General features: G+C 33.7%; 1 protein-coding gene across 7 annotated transcripts in view; it reads right to left on the bottom strand.

The window, feature by feature from the left end:
- The window catches only part of Cep128 (centrosomal protein 128), a 422276-nt gene that overhangs the window by 361892 nt on the left and 41189 nt on the right, over positions 1-19195 (bottom strand). For 6 of the 7 annotated variants that reach the window (XM_063241248.1, XM_063241247.1, XM_063241250.1 and 3 more), the window contains exon 9: positions 12778-12894. The exons of the other annotated variant lie outside the window; for it this stretch is intronic. In XM_063241248.1, coding sequence (XP_063097318.1) covers positions 12778-12894 — 117 coding nt within the window. The remainder of the gene's footprint in view (positions 1-12777; positions 12895-19195) is intronic. 7 annotated transcript variants of the gene reach the window in all.

The following is a 19195-nucleotide window of genomic DNA, read 5'->3' as shown; positions in this document are numbered from 1 at the left end:
CTAAAATTTTTAAAAAGTAAGTTAAATAATATACAAGAAATCAGACACTAAATGAAGTAAAACTGAAAATCACAGCAAGAAACTGACAATCCTTATTATCATGGGAGGCTGTAGACTAATATATTAAATAACACAGAAGAACAGAAAATAATTTACAAGCTTGACCTATAAAATTTGTAAGTGTGTATATGTATATACTTGTGTGTCACACAGTAATAAAACAGAAAACCTACTGAATCATTTTAATTTAAAGTACTTGCCAAAAAATGGCCATAGAACTATGTCAATAAGGAAGTTGAAACAAATTTCAAAAAAATAGTAGCTGAAAAATCTACAAAACAAAATCCTTAAAATGCCAAAAATGGTATACTTAATGTCTTGAGTAACAGAAAATCATAATACAAATTACAAAATATTTAGAAAAAATAGTATAGTATAGTAAGTCATATGAATTTTTCTTAAGTCATATGAAATTTGTTGGTGTATTTACAACACTAATTTAAAAAAGAAAAATAAATACTTAATGTACAGATCTAAAAATAACATAAATCTAAATTTAAAAAACAGGAAAAAAGCTAATAATTTTAAAAGCAGAACTTGATAAAGCTTAAATAAAACTGCTAAAAAATAAATATATATCAAACAACACAAAAAGGAAATAGAAATAGCTAAATAACAATAAAAGGCAATGATTATATATTAAATCCTAAAACAGATGAAATAAAACCACTAATACTTAAAATGACTTAATAAAAAGGCTACATAAAATAAAGGTTTAAAAATTGAAAATCTCAGGTATCAAAAAGATAAAGGTATGAATAGTTTTCTGGGTGAGTTTTATCAAACATTAGAGACAGTGTCTTACATGAACTAAACTAGAAAATGGAAAACAAAGAAATCTCCTAGTGATGGTAAATCCTGATACCAACTTGATTGGCTGGAGACCTGCTGAAGGAATTAGTGAAGCTCACTTTTACATATGTCTGAGTGGATCATGCAGGCAAGACCTTGGCAACTTTATCTGGTCCCTGGCTCTTTCTTCTTTTGCCACAGCAAGGGAAAAGCTACCTGCTACACTAAACTGATTTTATCAGATTAATTTAATCTTACTTGTAAAACCAAAACTGGTATCACAAACTGCAAAATGATCTCAATCATAAATATGAAACTACTAAAGATAACACTAGCAAATCAATTAAGCAATGTATAAAACAATATAACCAAATAAACTTCTCAGGAGTCCAAGGTTCAACATTTATTTAAGTGAATCACATTTAAATATCAAAGAAAACACAGCAGAAAGAGTATTTGATAATTTTCCCAATTAACTGTGTGTGTGTTTTTTTTTAAGACTCATTATGTAGTTTATGCTGGCCTCAAATTTGCAGTTACCCTCCTGCTTCAGCCTCCTGAGTGATGGGATCACAGGCATATACCACCACACCTATCTTATTCATGATTTTAAAGGTAAATAAAGAGGCAACAAAAACCCTGTCAAGTGAAGAAAAAAAATGTTAATATGATAAAAGGCTGCACTCAAAATCAGACGGAAAAAACACACACTGATGTTAATACTTCAGAAATATACAAATGTAGGACTAAGTGAAGCATTCTTATTACCTTTTCCTCTATTCAATATCACATTTCAGGTTCTAGCCATATAGTAAGACTAAATTTTTTAAAAATTATAAAAATGTCTAAATTGTGTTAAATTGTAAGGGATATCATTATCAATACAGTATGTAATGTCAGTAAAACTACTAACAAATTATAAGTGCAGAAAACCAAGTGGACAGCTCTCCTTGAATGCAGAACCATTACCTCAGAATTATTTACACTGGGCCCTGTCTTCATGTACTAATATGTACAGAGCTGGCTATGTTATTTCCTTGTCCCTTCAACTGACTCTAAGCAATACAAAAAAGGCTGGCTAAGGTATTGATATGTAATCGTTAAGGCGAACCAACAATTTCCTGTTTCCTTGCAATGTGTTTCCAGTTAACCAGTTGAACTCAGAGGGATGGCAGGGCTAGAAAGCTCAAGGAATGTCAGCTGGGTAGGAGTCTCACCAAAAAAGCCTATGACTCGTCAGGAGTCATTATGTAAACAAAAGTTTACATATCAGAAACTGAAGCAATGTCTCCTAAATTCAATCATATGCTACCCAATCAAGTTATGCAGACTGGTCTTTCTGCAAATCTTTCTCCCTGCACATTGCAGAGGAGTATGCTCTCTGCCAACTAGATCAGCTCACCTTGCTCACTGTCACTCATCCTTGAACTACTCCTTCACAAGATAATGAATTCTGGGAGAAGCCTTAGATCAAGGCTTTTGTCCGTATATTCTCACGTGGATCAGGCTTAGGACCCCTTGACTGTTCATAACTTTAAATATGTCCTAGTGTCTTTAATTTCACCGTGGATTACGTTGGAGGTAATAGATTGGAATTAACTTACTGGGATTTCAATACCATTTCAATGGGATTACAAATATAACTTTCTAGACTGTTAGGACTGGAAAAGGGACTACAATACTTGGTTTACAATGTACAATATTTGGATTACAAAACTCAACATTTGGATTAATAAGAACTAATGAATAGTAAGAATAATAAGAACTAATGAAAGCACTAAAAAAGATTGTTGGATACAAGATCCACACCTAAAACCAGCTGTACTGTTCTATACTTAAGTGATCAGAGATGCAATCAAAGAAAACATCCCATTCCCAGAAGGAAAAAAAAACATAGAACACCTAGGAACAACACTAATAAAACCCATGTAAGACCTTTCTATAGACACTTGTAAGACATTATTGAAGAATGCAAGACCTTCCCTTCAAATTATCGTATGTATTTAATATACTTATAATCACAATGCCAGCAGAATTTTTCATAGAGCATGACAAAGGATTTTCATTATCATTTATCAGAACCTAAAAAATAAATAAAAGCTATAATAATTCAGACAGAATAATATCACCACAGGAGCAGACAAATAGATCAATAGTGAGGCAAAGAAAAACCAGACAGGTATGATGGGAAACAAGATGCATGACAGGAATAACATTTAAATAATACTACGGGGAAAGTTATTCAAAAATGATGCTGAGGCAGCTGACTAGTCATATAAAAATAACTTAGATTATTTTCGCTCTCCATTTAAAAATGATGTGTCCTGGGAGAAATTCAAATACTATTCCCCTTTTCCCCAGTACTGAGGATTCAACCTATGGCCTCTGCACTAAGCTACATCCACAGGACTTTTTATTTTTCATTTTGAGGTAATCTTGCTAAGTTACTACACTGCTCGGGCTTAGCTTGAAAACTTCCATCCCTCTGCCTCCAGTATTTTAAAATGAGTAAAAGTTACAAACATACCATCTATACAAACACAAATGCAATTCTATCAACAAATATGTTTTGAAAAGGCTATCCAAATTCACTAAAAATAAGTAAGTGAACATCAGAATGAGTTAATACTTTATACTCATCAGCTCGGCATCAATTTTAAAGAGTTGTACTATCACCAAGGTTTTAGGGCAAAAAGCACAGTTCCAGCATCCCAAAAGACCAGGCTCGGCCATGCAACAGAAAATGTCAGTCAAGGAGTGGAACAGTGGTAAGGGTCAGGAAAGCAGTGTTAATCAATAAGGTCATCCTGGGAATGACAGATAACGAACTTCAAGACCTGTCTTGGAGGGCTGACTGGAACTTCAAGATTTTATAGCAAAGGGAGCAAAGACAAGGGTTGAACGTTTCCATAGCTGCCAATGAGTAACCCTGGTCAAGCTTGGTCTGGTTGACACGACGGGTCTCAGCACCAGCTCTGCAAAGCTCCAGGGGCCCCATCACTCCACTGAGGAGACTAGGGCTCCTGTGTAGGGAGCAGCCTTGGTTCCCAGGGTAACCACTACCACTTGGAGATGGGGGTGACCTCAAAAAGGAGTGCTTTTGGCAGCTTTGCTTTTCTTACATTCTTCTCCTGGAATCCAATGTGACTGAAGGTGTGGGACAATGATTGCAGACTTGTAGGCACTGTCCCAAGGTAGTTTGGAAAAGGAGGCTATAAAAACTAGAAAACGAACGTCCCTATAAATCCCTAAAATTACTCCGTCCTTTTTTCCTCCCTTGGTTCTAGGGGTTGAGCTCAGTGCCTTCACAAGAAGCTATACTCTCAGAGTTCTGCTATGTCGCTAAATTATCCGGACTGCTCTTAAACTAGTGATCTTCCTGCCTCAGCCGCCCAGAGTGCTTGCTTACTCCTCTTATCCTCAGCCCTGAAGACAGATGAGATGGGATAGGTAAATTTATGGCTCATAAACTTTGTACAGCTAGTTTTTAGACAGACACTCCTTAAGTGATTAACATGCCTACATACAGAGATCAACAGGGATGGGGCCCAAAGTTTTAATGGAACAAAGAAAAGAGATGCAAAAATGAAGGCAGAGATGTAAGCTTCACCTTGGCTTTCAGTGGGCATGTCTTTCACTGGACATCAGCAAGCCCAGTCTCTGAGTTCCTGCTGTAGGACACCAGTAAAGATAAAGAACATAGGAAACAGGGCCTACACCAGCCATTGCTGAAAGAACTGTGAAGTGTCAGAAACTTTCAGGAAAGTAATTTGATAACATTTATCATAACAAAAGGAATATCACCGATTATAAAATATTAAGTTGGAAGTCATCCACTATTGGAGAAATTTTCATAAAGTACTAGTGAAGAGAAAAAGCAACATGTAAAAATGTCTATTAAAGTAAAAGTATGCCAAAGGTCTTTTTATAAGTAAAGGTACCTATAGTTTATGTGTTTATTCATGATAATTAAAAACAAAAAAAAATAATATGAACATATTCCAAACTAGTAACAACAGTCCCTTGTTCATTTTTTATTGTTTTTTTTAAGGCATAAAAGATTTGATAAGAAAAATGCAGAGAAGAGAAAGAAGTGACCATGTAAATAAACAGATAAGTAAGTTATATGCCTTAATTACTTTCTCATTGCTGAAACAAAATACCTGACACTCAAAAAGGAGGAAAAGTTTATTCTGGCTCACAGTTTGTAGAGGTTTCAGCTCCAGAGTATGGTGGCATGGCAGAGGGGCAGTGCAGAGGAAAATCAGGCAGGAAGCTGCAAGAATCAAGCCTTCTTCTTCCTTTTTTCCCACCCTAGGCAACAAGCCTTTCGGGTGATCACACCCACACCTAGAGTGGCCTTCCCATTAACCATACCAAGAACTATGCTAAACCAATCAGTGGACTGGTTTACTTCTCAAACACCCTAGCATCATGCACTCCAGATCCAGGCACCTCTCAAAAGCTTCACTATGAGTGCATCATTTGGGGTATATCTAGGTACAAACCATAACATTATTTATCAGAGACTAGGCATGGCATGATATGGTCATAATTAGTTATACATTTGAATTTTATAATATTTTTTATACTGAACTTTTAATAAACATCTCAAAAAAACTGTATGAGGGGCTGGAGATTTAGCTCAGTGGCATAAGCGCCTGCCTTGCAAGCACAAGGTCATGAGTTCAATTACGGGTACCCAAAAAAAAACAGAAAGAACTGTAGGAAAAACAAAATTAGTTAAATTTAGATTGAAAACAATGTATAAGGTCAATAGTTTATGTAAATTTGGCTAATTTTCAGTGACTACAGTGATCAAATGTTGGAAACATGAAATGTTCAAAGTAAGTACAATTAACAGACAATGCATCAAGGAATAGTAGCTAGCAGTAATAACCTAAAATAAAAGCCTTATGCAGCATGTACCACCAGAAACTAGTCAGTGAGGGAGAAAAGGCCTATTTTGCAAAAGGCGAGAAACATTCAATGGGGTTTTTTTTCTGTAAGTTAGGTTTCTTAAAACAATAAAAAATCTGGTTAAAATAAAGTTCAGATTTATACTTCACACACAGCTTCACTCCATAAAGAAGGAATACTAGAGCAGACATTCTAGGATTTTCCTCTGCTACACACATTTCCCTACGAAGCAGAGGTGGTACATGTGCAGCTCCAGCTGTCTTGTTGAAATACTGAGTGCTTTCAAGCCATTGGTAGTCAGAGGACTTTTATACTACCTGCGCTAATATTTGCCCACCGTACCCCATGGGATCACTCAGTCCACAAAAAAAGAGTAAATTCTAAAGCTCCAGTCCCAAGAATCAGGAAAACAAGATGTATCCTCAGTATTTTGCTCTGGGTTGGTATTTTATTTTAAAATTCTCACTTATTTACTAATCCGACTGGTGATTCTCAAAGCCTACGGTGGCCATTGGAATGATCAATGTGAGGGTGATTTGATAAGGATTTACAGAAAAAGTATCTAATGGTATCACGGAGAAAGGAGGCTTGTACATGAAATGAACACAAGAAAAATTGTAGGCAATACCTATGAAACATGTAGCAGTAAGCTATGCAGAGAGGTGAGCTAAAGTAAATGACTAGCAAGAGTTTTGTAACCCGGCCTTGGAAAGGTTGATGGGCATTTGGGTTGTTTCCAAGATTTAGTCATTACAAATTGTGCTGCTATAAACATAGGTACACATATATCACTGTGCAATGACAGTTTTAACTCTTTTGGAAAGACACCCAGAAGGGCAATAGCTGGGTGGAATGGGCCTCTAATCCTAGTTTTTTGAGAAATCTCCATACTGATTTCCACAGGGCTGTACCACTCTACACTGCTACCAACAGTGGAAAAGGTTTCTTTTTTCCCACAGCCCTGTCAGCATTTGTTATTGGTTAATTTCTTGAAGACAGTCATTCTTTCTGGGTAAGACGGAATCTCAGTGTTGTTTTAATTTGTATTTCACAAATGACCAATGATGTTGAACATTTTTTATATATTTATTTGCCATTTGTATTTCTTCATCTGAGAAGTATGTGCTCATCTCAGATGCCCATTTTTGGACTGAGTCTTTGAATTTGGGGTGCCTAATGTTTTTCAATTCTTTATATGTTCTAGATATAAGTCCTTTGTCAGAGGGACAACTGGCCATGTTTCCACAATCTGTAGGTTTTCTTTTCACTCAGTTGGTGATTTCTTTTTATGTGCAAAAACTTTTAATAAAATGAGATCCCAGTTTTGAAGTACTTCCCATACAGCTTGGTTTTTGTTTATGAAGTCTCTTCCTATCCCTATGTCTTCAAGATTTCTACCTATTTTCTCTCCCAATTGATTTAGTTTGTTTTAATATTTAGATCATTGATCCATTTTGAATTTACTGCCTGGTGATAGATATAGGTCTAGTTTTAGTCTTTGGCAAGTGGAAAGCCAATTTTTCTACTATTTATTAAAGAGGCTATCTTTCTTTCAGTGAACATGTTTGGCCCCTTTGTCAAAAATAAGTAGCTGCCACTCTGGAAACCAATATGGAGATTGCTCAGAGAACTAGGATTGGAAGTTCCATTCAATCCAGCTATTCCCCTCCTGGGTATTTTCCCAGAAAAATTGAAAAGGTCATATCACAGTGATATATGTGTACCCATGTTCATAGCAGCACAATTTGTAATAGCTAAATCTTGGAAACAACCAAAATGCCCATCAACTTCAGAGTGGATGAAAAAGATGTGCTATCTTTATACAATAGAATATTTCTCAGCTATAAAAAAAGGATGATCTTGAAACCTTCATAGGTAAATGGAGGCAACTTGAGACTATCCTTATAAGTAAAATAAGAATCATATTTAAAATATCACACTGTTTCTAGTGTAAAAAATAGTAAGAACTGTAGGATAATAAAACCCAAAATGTGTAATTGCTATTTTAAAAAAGAGGGAAAGAAAATGCTCTAAAGGATATAACTGAATGTACGTTGAAGTGTGTAAGATAGATAAGCATATTACTAAGTTTTTGTTGGATAGTTGAACAGAATTGTTTGCACTCTCACTGTTTGAACATCCACTTTTTATGCTTTAATTTTGTAACCTGAACAAATATTTCTAAAATGACAATATATAATTTATCAACTAGTGATTTCTTTCTGTTTTTTTTTAAATTCTGTATTATTACTACCTTCTTCTTCTGTTTTGCTTTTTTTTTTCTGTTTAAATAAAATTTCTTAAAAGAAAGGTAAGTGGCTGCATGTGTTTTCAGTTAAAGCTACATCTTCTAACCTGTTCCAAGGATCCTCAGGTCTGTTTCTTTGTCAGTACAATGCTGATTTTATCACAGTGGCTTTGTAATATAGTTTCAAGTCAAGGATTGTGATACCTCGTGCCTTGCCTTTGTTGCCCAGGATCGCCTTTACTAGGCCTTTTCTGTTCCAAATGAATTTTAGGAATGTTTTCTCTAGATCTTCCTCACATTTTTATTTTTGTTTTTTTCTTTTCAATTTTGAGACAGGGTCTTGCTAAGTCACTAAGTTACCCAGGCGGGACTCATAAACTTGTGATCTTGCCTCAGCCCCTGAGAGTACTGGGATTACAAGCATCTGGTTACTTTTAAAGTTTAAGGTATCTGACTTACCCTCTGTCATATGTAAGCAAGGAATATCCTTGATGTGTATAAATGGAGGGATTAGCAGAAATACTCTGAGAAGCACACACAAATGTATACCTGCAGAGGCCCTCTCCTAGGGCCAAATGTGACTGTGCTTCCTAGCAAGCAGCAAAGGCTGCATAGCAGTGAATTCTCTAACTCGGCTTTCAATTTAATTAGTGGGTCTGGGTGAGGCTCTGTACATGTCTTTCATGATAGCAAGCATCTACCAGGGACTGAGATATGAAATAACATCTCCACTGAGCCTTGCATGACTCCAGAAGAAAATTCCTTCCCAGAATTGGCTCCAAAGCAGGTTACTCTGTAACCATAATCTAAATCTGGTCAGTCCATGTGTTTCAAAAGAATGCTTTGTTCCCTGTGTGACAAGCCTTGACTGCCTTCCACTTCTCCAGAACATCGAGTAGCCATTTTCCCCAATGATCAATAAATATCGAGGTTCTGAGCACCTCACAGCCTTTGGATCCCTGTGAACATCCTCGGCCCCCGCTGCATCCTACTTTATCTCTTGCTCTTTCTCTTGCCATGTGCCATAACTCCTAGCAGGAGACTGGAGCCCACTGCAGGGCTCTCCAGTATACATCCAGCATTAATCTCATAGTTTTATATTTTAACAAATTCAACTGAAGATGAAGAAACAACATTCAATTAACATAAATGTCTAATTTTTAAAAAAAGAGCAGTCAGAAATTCCCTAAAATGTATAGCTATGAAAAGATTTTATATGTAATTTGAACCTGCTCCAAAAAAAGGAGGTGTTTCTTCGTATATCTCCTTCCCAAGACTAACACCTATCAGGCCCAGTCCCACTCCGCTACAAATAGTTCATCAAGTTACAAGGAGGCACTGGATAAAAAGGACCTTGTTCTATAAAAACATATCCTAATGTTAAGGAAATTTTGTTTCTAGAATGATTCAAAAAAGAAAACTGACAATATTTCAATTTGGTTTTTAAAAGTTACAGTACTAGAATGATCACTCCAAATTAAAAAGATATTTGAAAAGAATATTATTCTACAAGCTATATATAAAAAAGAAAACTCATCTCTCCTATAGAAGAGACCTACTAAGATATCAAAACAAGGTATTTAAAATATAAAGCAGGAGATATGATGGCTAGAGAAGCTCCTCTAAGTTAAAATCCAGGACTCGTCTGACTTTAGCACTAAGAGTCGTTGTAGAAATGGGTACCACAGTGCCCAGTGGCTCTACAGATCAGTATTCAGAGTAAAAGAAAGCAACGTAGAAGAGTGAACAATTCCTTAAAGACTTTTAAAAAGGACAGTGGCTCTCTCCCACCCAATTTCCAATGATTAATTATGTTTTTAATGAAACGGAAACAAGTTAAAATTCCCTGGATCTAAGAACTTCTTCAGATCACTAAGAAACAGCAGGTTTCAATCAAAACCACAAACTGTGCCCTGTAATATAACATTACAGCCTTGGCATGGGGGAATTTCTAACGAATTCTCACAATTCTTAATAACCTTCATGTGTCATAATTTTCACTAACATAATATATATATAGAAATATATATAGAAATAGAAAGAGAACTTTTTATTTAAAAAAGCAAAAAAGAAGGTAGAAATGATACAGAATTTCAAAAAAATAACAATAAGAAGTCATCTCTAGTCTGTCATGGTTGAACTGTCTCTTCATTTTTTATGCTTGATTTTGTAACTTGAACAACTACTTCTAAGATAACAATATGTAAAATTGTTAATCAACTATCAATATGTAATCAACTAGAGGAGGCAAAAAAGCATAGTCCCTAAAAGTCTACACCTACATACTTACTTATGGATTCCATTTCTTACCACATTACGAAGCAAAATATATATTATCATATAGTATAAGAATTTCTATGGTTTTAATACGAAAAAGAAAACAAAGCATCTTCTCCTTCTTAAACATGATCTTTTCAGATAAGCCAGATAAATAACTTGGAAGCAGGACAATGCCTAAATTAATCTTTCGCATTTTCCACTGCACTGTTTAGAATCCAAAACCACCTTTTAAAAACATACAGGTCATTGCTTATATTAAAATGACAAAAATATGAAATGAAACATTTCCCATCAACAACTATTCTCTATTATAATGTCAGAGATGGAATTCCAAATCACAGCTCTAGCTTTTAGTCAAATTAACAATTACAATGCAAATACTGAGGCTTTGGTTTCTCAAGAATAGGGTGGGAAGCTCTCTTCCTTCCCTCTTTCTTTGTAATTTTGTGCATTCTGCAAAGAGAGAAAAAAGTACAGAAAATTTCTCTAATTTTCTCTTGCAAAAAAGAACAATTGTCTTTTCAGTACTATTCTTATGCTCACCAGATGCAATTTGCTTTGAGAACAAATGTATAAAAATCAAGGTTAAAAAAAAGGCTGCCCACATGCTGTATCTAATTATTCAACAAAATATCCTCTTGCAAGTAATTACCAACTAACAAGGGTATACCTCCTTTTGTGAAATGGAGAAAAATGGAATTTTAAAAACTGAAAGCACATTTTTCTTTCAACTCACAATATAATTTCAGGGTTGCAATTTTTGTTCCTAATTTTGAATTGGCAGTGTCCCTTAATATTTAAAAAAATCATTGATTGACAAATGTTAATGATCTGAAAGTATATATTAGTATATTTTTAGAAATTTTAGAAAAACACTAAAAGAGAAAATTTTTTTCAGTTGTATTTAACCTTTTGGTTTTCTTTTTGTTTCTAATTTTTATACTATATAGGTTCAAGAAATTTCAACAAATTAATTTTCTAAGATGAAAATAATAAAATATAATCAGTGTAGTTAGAATGCCTGAGTCTACATCAATATAAAGTTCTTCCTTAATGTAAGTCCATAAATGTAGAAGAAAAAATGTATTTTTAAAATCACTACTTGGTTTCACTTACAGTAATAACTGTTTCAGGCAGAATCAAAACATAGTAAAAGCAATATGTAACAGTATGATTTTTAAAAAGAAACAGTATTTTCAAGTTTCAAAGAATCTCCTCATAAAACAAAAATTTTAAAGAATAGTAATTTTATAGTAGAGAAACCTGGCCGCCAACACTATAACCAATGTTCAGTTTTCATCAGTAATGTGACAATCAGCATTACATGACTCCTGATATGATACTTTAGAAAAGACTGAGCAACAGTAATCTTGGTCTCCTGCCAAAAGTCTCTGACCTAAATCTAGTCCTAAGGAAACATCAAAAAACTCAACATGAAACATATTCTACAAAATAAATTGCTAGGACCCTGCAAAGTCATCACAAATGACATCTAAAAATATGTTCCAGGTTAAAGGGGACTAAAGAGAAATCGTTAAATGCCATGTCTAAATCCAGATGTTTATACTGGGCCAGAAAAGAACATTACTGACAAAATTTGAATAACGTGTAGATTACATCATACTATCATACTGATGCTGACTTCATAATTTTGATTATTACACTGTGAGTAGGAATGAAAATATATATGACAATATTACTTAAATGTAAAATATTTACATCTGCAACTGTCTCAAAAATGTCTCAGAACAAAATTGTTCTAGTTTTAAACTTTATCATAAATCTGAAATTTAAAAGAAAAAAATAGTACTTATTTGAAGGGTAACATTCTCCATTTTGAGTTTAATGATAAACTAATTCAGGAGTTGGAACAATTTTTCTGCACAGGGCCAGACTGTTAGTACACATTTAACTTGCCACACGTTTCCTGTCATACCTACTCGACACTCCCACTGCATCATAAAAGTATCCAGGGATATGTAAATAGAAAAGAATGTTTGTTTTCCAGTAAAGTTATAGTTACCTAAACAATGAGTCAGATTGTGCCTATAAGTCATAGTTTGATGACCCCCCCCATCACCTGCTGTCAGTCTAGTGCATGCCCAAAAATAATTAAGCATAGTAATTTTATTTTCAATGTTCTCTGAGCACATCAGACATTATGTTAAGTGAATGACTAGCTTTAACTCATTTATGCTTGCACTAATCTGATTACATATACATTATATCCATTTTCCACGAAGGAAACCAGGACCTAAACAACTTTAAAACCTTGGAAACGGTCACAAAGATAGCAAGTATGAAATGACATAGGTCTGATTCTATACAATAAATTTAATCAATGTTCTCTACTATTTCTTTCATAGGTTAAATTATACTGTCAGGTGCAACAACTAAGGAATTACAACTGTTTAAACAACAATTAGGTAACTATCCAAATGCAAAGTTTATATCCCAAGAAAGCGCCTCTTACAAACCTCCTGCAGCTTTAATGACATCAGTCCCAATTGATCCTGACGTCTTTCCACCAGCTCTCTTTCTGTGCGCATCTCTCTCTCTATCTCCTGTAGCCTCCGCTCCACTCGATCTGAAACCTCAATACGAATAAAGACAAACAGGGACATGATAAAACTCGTAAGACACTAAATTGGGGCAATATTTTATTTCAGATACATTATTGCCTGAAGTTTTTAATTTGCACATATTTGTAGTGCTTTCTGTAATGACACTATCATGAAATATCAGACATAAAAATAAAAGTCACAAAATAAAGTAAGCATTGCTTTTAAGTAACCATTCCTGGAAATCGATAATAAGCCACAAGTTTTCCAAAACTGTAATACAATAATTCAATTGCGCAGAGTTAAAACTAATATACTAGAAAAGAGTGCCCCCTGGTGATACAAGAGAAAAACATCAATGTTGCCAACAACTGTATTTATTATTCAATTAATGATAAACTGTTCTACCCATTCAGTTCTTTTTCATTACTAATCCTTAGTATGACCTGCTCAGGAAGTATCGATGTTTACATGCAGCAAAAATTAAAGGGGCTTTTCACTGGTTTGTCAATCTTTTCAGTGATAATCTACTAAAAATAAGTGAACTATAAAAGATCAAAAATAAATTCAAGCTGAAATACATTTGAAACGAGAAATTTTTCTCCCTGACACCGACTGTATTTACCAGAAGTGATGCAAATTCTAACACATTTCATATGTATCATAACATGGTCCCCAAATGAAATTTACACTATTCAAAAATGCGCATGTTTGGTGCAAGAGATTACACTGAAAAGAAGGTACTTCGTGTTGTTTTAAATTAAGAAATAAATGCAGCTCTACTATAAACGTTTTTTTTTAATCTTTTTGAGACAGGGTCATTCTACATAGTTCAGGCTGGCCTGGAATTCACTATGTAGCCCAGGCTGGCTTCAAACTTGCAGCAATTCTTCTGCCTCAGGAGGATCCTCCTGGGATTACAGCCGTGCACCAACATACCCAGCATTATAAACAAATCTCTTGCCACCAAATCTGTGTTAGACAAAGAGACAAGAAAGATCTGGTAGTGAGGACCCTTACTGTAATGATGAGAATGTCCAAAGTGGGTTGATGTGATTGTTATACAACTCAGTAGATTTACTAAAATCACTGATTGCACACTTACAGCAGATTAATTTCATGGACAGCTAAATTCAATTTTAATTATTTAATCAATTCTGAAGCAAAAGTGCTATCAAAAATTAGCAGTTTAATTTACTAAGACTGATAAGTCTTATGCATTTAATTTCTAGTGAACAACAATTTTTCAGGTAGAAAACTTTAAAAGAACTAGATATATCTGCTATGACAGTCACAGTACTTCACTAAAAACTCTACTCATGGGCTGGGGGTTTAGCTCAGTGGCAGTAATGCCTCCCTGGCAAGTGCAAGGTCATGAGTTCGATCCCTGGTACAAAAAAAACTCTACTCTTCAGCAAAAAGCTCCTAACTCATCCTAGTAATCAACCCTAATACCACAACAAATTACCATTGTATCCAAAATGAATACAGTACATGCTATAATAGAAAATAATATTAAAGTTCTGCATTCATTTTTACAAATTACTATGGAGTCCTCAAAAACTAAAACTACAAATTCCATCAAATTCCATTCCACCTATCCATTCCTTTTCTAGATATACTCCCAAAAGAGTAAAGATATCACATTACAGTGATACATACATATCCATATTTGTAGCAGCACAATTTGTAATAGCTAAATCCTGAAAGCAGCCCACATATCCATCAACAGATGAATGGATAAAAAAAAAATGTGGTACTTATATATAATGGGGTATTACTGTGCCACAAAGAAGGATAAACTTGAGTCATTAATAGAAAAACAGATGCACCATCAGACCATCATATTAAGTGAATTAAATTAGACACACAAGCTGAAGTCTCACATTGTTTCTCTTAATGAGAAATCTAGGGGCTGGAGATTTAGCTCAGCGGCATAAGCGTCTGCCCTGCAAGCAGGCAGTCGTGAGTTCGATCCCCGGTACCGATAAAAAGGAAAAAGACAAAAAAAAAAAAAGATGGTGTCAGGGAAGGGAAAGGGGAGAAAAAAGCAATTAAGATGTGCTATGTACATGAACCAACTTTCCACATGGAATACAAACATCAGGGACTACATATATGTACTAAGTAAGCTGAAATAAAAATAAACAAATAAAAAATCAAGCAGAGGGCTGAGGATATAACTCAGTGGCACCGCGCCTGCCTGGCATGCACGAGATTGAGTTTGATTACTAGAAGCCAAAAAGTAGTAGTTTCCAAGTGGTTTCCAAGAACTTGTTTTTAAGTTCAGTTCTGCAAAATGAAGAGTTCTAGACACCAGCTACATTAAAACATGAATACATATAACACTATGAACTGCATAATTAAAATTGGTTAAGATGGAAAATATGTAAATTTTGCCATAAAGTATAATTTGAAAATACAGAATGATTTAAAAGTAAAAATAATCTATTAACATAATTCATTCAGAAAAACAAATTATTTACCTTGTATACTCCCAGAAAATGTTTTATGTATACTCGTATTACACAAATACCCATGTACTTCATTACTTTTCCTAAAAATCACTGGATTTATATGCAAAATTTTATTATTTTTGGAGTTCACATATCATAAACAATATTGCACAACAGATCATACACATCCTTTTCCTTAATAATGACATAGTTTGTGTAACTTGTTAAAGATAAGTGAGAAAACATTTATTTTTACTACTATATGTACAGCTATATAAAATCATTTTTGTGACCTCATGATAAAATCCTTTGAAACAAAATTGTTAAATCAAAAGTCATGTATCACTTATGAAAAATAAAACAGATAGAAGAATTGTTTCTACCCAAACCTTTTAATCTAAAAAGAATACTGAGATAAGTAAATTATTAGTGACCACACAAATATTAGTAATAAAATTAAGTCCCCATTTCCAGTAGTGTCTTGTAATCTTTAGGTCCAATTTCACATATTCATTCAAGAAGCTTACATGAGGTTTTTCCAATCACAATATTATTTAGGGTTTAGAGACATAATTTAAACATGTGCCTATTATATCTACCTCCAAATAGCTTGGTATCCACTGAAGAATGAAAATGAATAAGTAGTTATTTTTCCATTTAAATTCAAGGAGTTGAATGACATGTATATTTGAGAAATGAAAGCTATGTTTATGAAATGAAAGTTATGTTTAGCAGCCTATAACAACTAAAGCAGTTCAAGTGCCACACAATGAGAAGAAAATCCAAAAATTATGTAGACATCAGAGAAACTTTATCATCTTAGCTAACACATTTAATAATCCAAAGGATTCTTTCTGAGTATTTTTTAGCTTTTTCTTAAATAACAGCTTTATTGAAATACAATTCGATATTTTCATATATATGTGCATATATACATACATACATATTACAGTGAAGCTAATAAACATACCATCACCTCTTAGTTACCATTTTTTGACTGTAATGTCTATTTAAGATCTCAGCAACTTTAAGCACACAACACAGTATTAGCTAAGAATAGTCCTCGTGCTGTGTATTAGACCTCTAGATTTACCCTACGTGACTGAAACTTCACACCCTTGACAGATTTCTCCATTGCCTTCACTCACTCTCCACCTTCAGCAAACATCATTCCACTCTCAGCTTCTATGAATAAGACTTTTAGGCTTCACGTATAAGTGAGATCGTGTTGTATTTTTATTTCTGTGCCTAGCTTACTTTCCTTAGCACACATGTCGTCCAGGTTCAACCATGTTGCAAATGGCAGGATTCTCTTCTTTAATGCTGAATCACATTCTACTTCTTTATCTGTTTATTGGTGAAAAAATTATTCCCAAATCTTGGGGGCTGGGGATTTAGCTCAGCAGCATAAGCACCTGCCTTGCAAGCAGGTGGTCATGAGTTCAATCCCCAGTACCGATAAAAATGAAAAAGACAAAAAAAAAAATTATTCCCAAATCTTGACTATTGCTAATAATACTACAATGAACAAAATCCTGATTTCACGCTCTTCAGATATACATACAACTAGAAGTAGAACTACTGGATCATATGCTACTTCTATTCTTAATTTTGTAGCTTTTGGCATTGGTTTCAACATGCCTAAGTCCTGGTATTTATGTGCCTATATATTCCCCTATCCTTGAATACAGGCTAGTTCTATGTAACTGCTTCTAATAAAGAAATACAGCAAAAACAACAGGATGTCATTTCTATGATTAGATTTCAAAAACTGACTTCCAACTTGCTGGCATTCTCTCTTGATACTGTGCTTTTTAACTGCTTATTCTGATGAAGCAAGGTGCCATGTTTTGAGATACTCTTTAGGGTGCCACATGTTATTTAAAAAATTTTTTAATCTTCAGGTCATGATGAACTCCTCAAACAATCAGAAAAAGAATGAACTAAGTCCAAGGTCAGAATAAAAAGGAAATACAATACACATCAGAGTAGAAATAGAGACTAGAAAAACAAAAGAAAAGATAGTGAATTTATGAGTTCCTTTGAAAAGATAAAAATGACAAAACATTAACTAGACTAAGTAAGAAAAAAACAGTGAAAATTCAAATAAAATCTGAAGTAAAACAGGAGATGTTATAAATACTGCTATGAAAATATAATACATCATGAACAATTCTATGCCAAAAAATTGAATTGGGGAAAATGGATAAATTTGTCATTTCATAATCAAATTATGCAAAAACAGAAAATCTGAACAATAAGGACAATTAACCAGTTACCAAAAAACTTACTAACAAAGAAAAGTCCAAGATCTGAAGACTTCATTGGTAAATTCTAGCAAACATTTAAAAAGTTTATTCTAATGCTTCTAAAACTCTTACAAAAAAACTGGGAAAGAGGGAATATATCAAACCTCATTTTGTGAAGCCATCATTAACTGATACCAAAGAAAAACAAATTATTAATAACAAGGAATATGACAAGCCAATATCCCTGGTGAATATGAATGTAGAAATTCTCCACAAAATAATAAGCCAAAGTCAACAGCACATGAAAATGATCATCTACTGTACTATGTTTACTTAAGATTTATCTCCATCATGCAAGGATGCAAATCAACAAATGCATTATACCACAGTAATAGAATTAGGTATAAATTATATTTGTAGATGCAGAAAAAAATATTTCACATAATTTAACATCCTTTCATGACAAGAACTTTCAAAAATTAGGTATACAAGATGTGGCATGATATAAAAGCCCTATATGACAAACCCATAGCTGACATCATACTCAATAGTTTAAAAAGCTCTTCCCTTAAAATCAGTAGAGTAAAATATCTACTCAGTATAGTACTAGGGATCCTAACAAAACAAGTAGGCAAGAAAAAAGAAAAGACATCCATACTAGAAAAAAGACATATTGTTCCATTTTGCAGCTGTCATGTTTATAAATAAAAACTCCTAAAGTCTCCACCAAAAAGTAGACTACACAAATTTTGTAATTATTAACAGCATAGATTTTGACTGTTTCACCATTAAAAAACCTACCAAAGTGATAGTTAATAAGTTTGATTATGTTAATTATCTCCCAATATACAGATATTAAAACCTATGATATATATAATAATATATAGAATTCTATGTCAATTATGCCACAATAAAGGAAAAAAAAAGAAAATTCTAGTTTAAAAAATTGAGCTATTCCTAAAATATTACAAAAGCACATATACTGTAACTGGTAGAAATTTAAAGCACCAGCTTACTTTCGTACATACAAAATGCTGCAAGAACAAGATCTCTAATGCAGAAGACCAAAACCATTCAAAATGCCCATGGATATAAGAGTAGTCGAAGAAAGCATGAGACATTCATCCAATGGAATATTTTAAATACTAAAGAATATAAGGCCCTTTAGAGACTAATATGGAACAATCTCAAATGTCAAAAATGTTTCATAAAAACAAAGTATGTAGAAGCATATTTAATATGTTAACTGCTACAAACTGTGTAACCAAAAAGGAAGAGGAGGTAAAAAACACTCTCCAGGTGGTGATATTTCAGAAAAAAACATAAATAACGAGCCATACATAGACTGGGGGGAGTGATGCAGAAAAATTTTAAATATTTAAAGTATAGTGTAACGAAAAGGAAAACAGTGATGATACAATTCAAAGTAATAAATATTTTACAAAAAATATTTATTAATACTATTTCATTTTTCTAAGACCTAAGGGAATATTACAAATAGTGTTCATTTTTATCAGGTCTCCCTATTAATTACAATCACGGCTAAATCATTGAAAAGTCTCAGTTATATATATTGAGTTATAAAACAGCAAGATAAAAAGAATGAAAAGTAGAAGGCCTTCTAAAGTT

Source organism: Cavia porcellus, unplaced genomic scaffold (assembly GCF_034190915.1).
Source record: "Cavia porcellus strain 051 isolate PalLab524CR breed Dunkin Hartley unplaced genomic scaffold, mCavPor4.1 scaffold_31, whole genome shotgun sequence".
In the NCBI taxonomy this organism is placed as follows: domain Eukaryota; kingdom Metazoa; phylum Chordata; class Mammalia; order Rodentia; family Caviidae; genus Cavia; species Cavia porcellus.
Note: the sequence above shows the minus strand (reverse complement) of the source record. Positions and strands in the feature narration are given on the sequence as shown.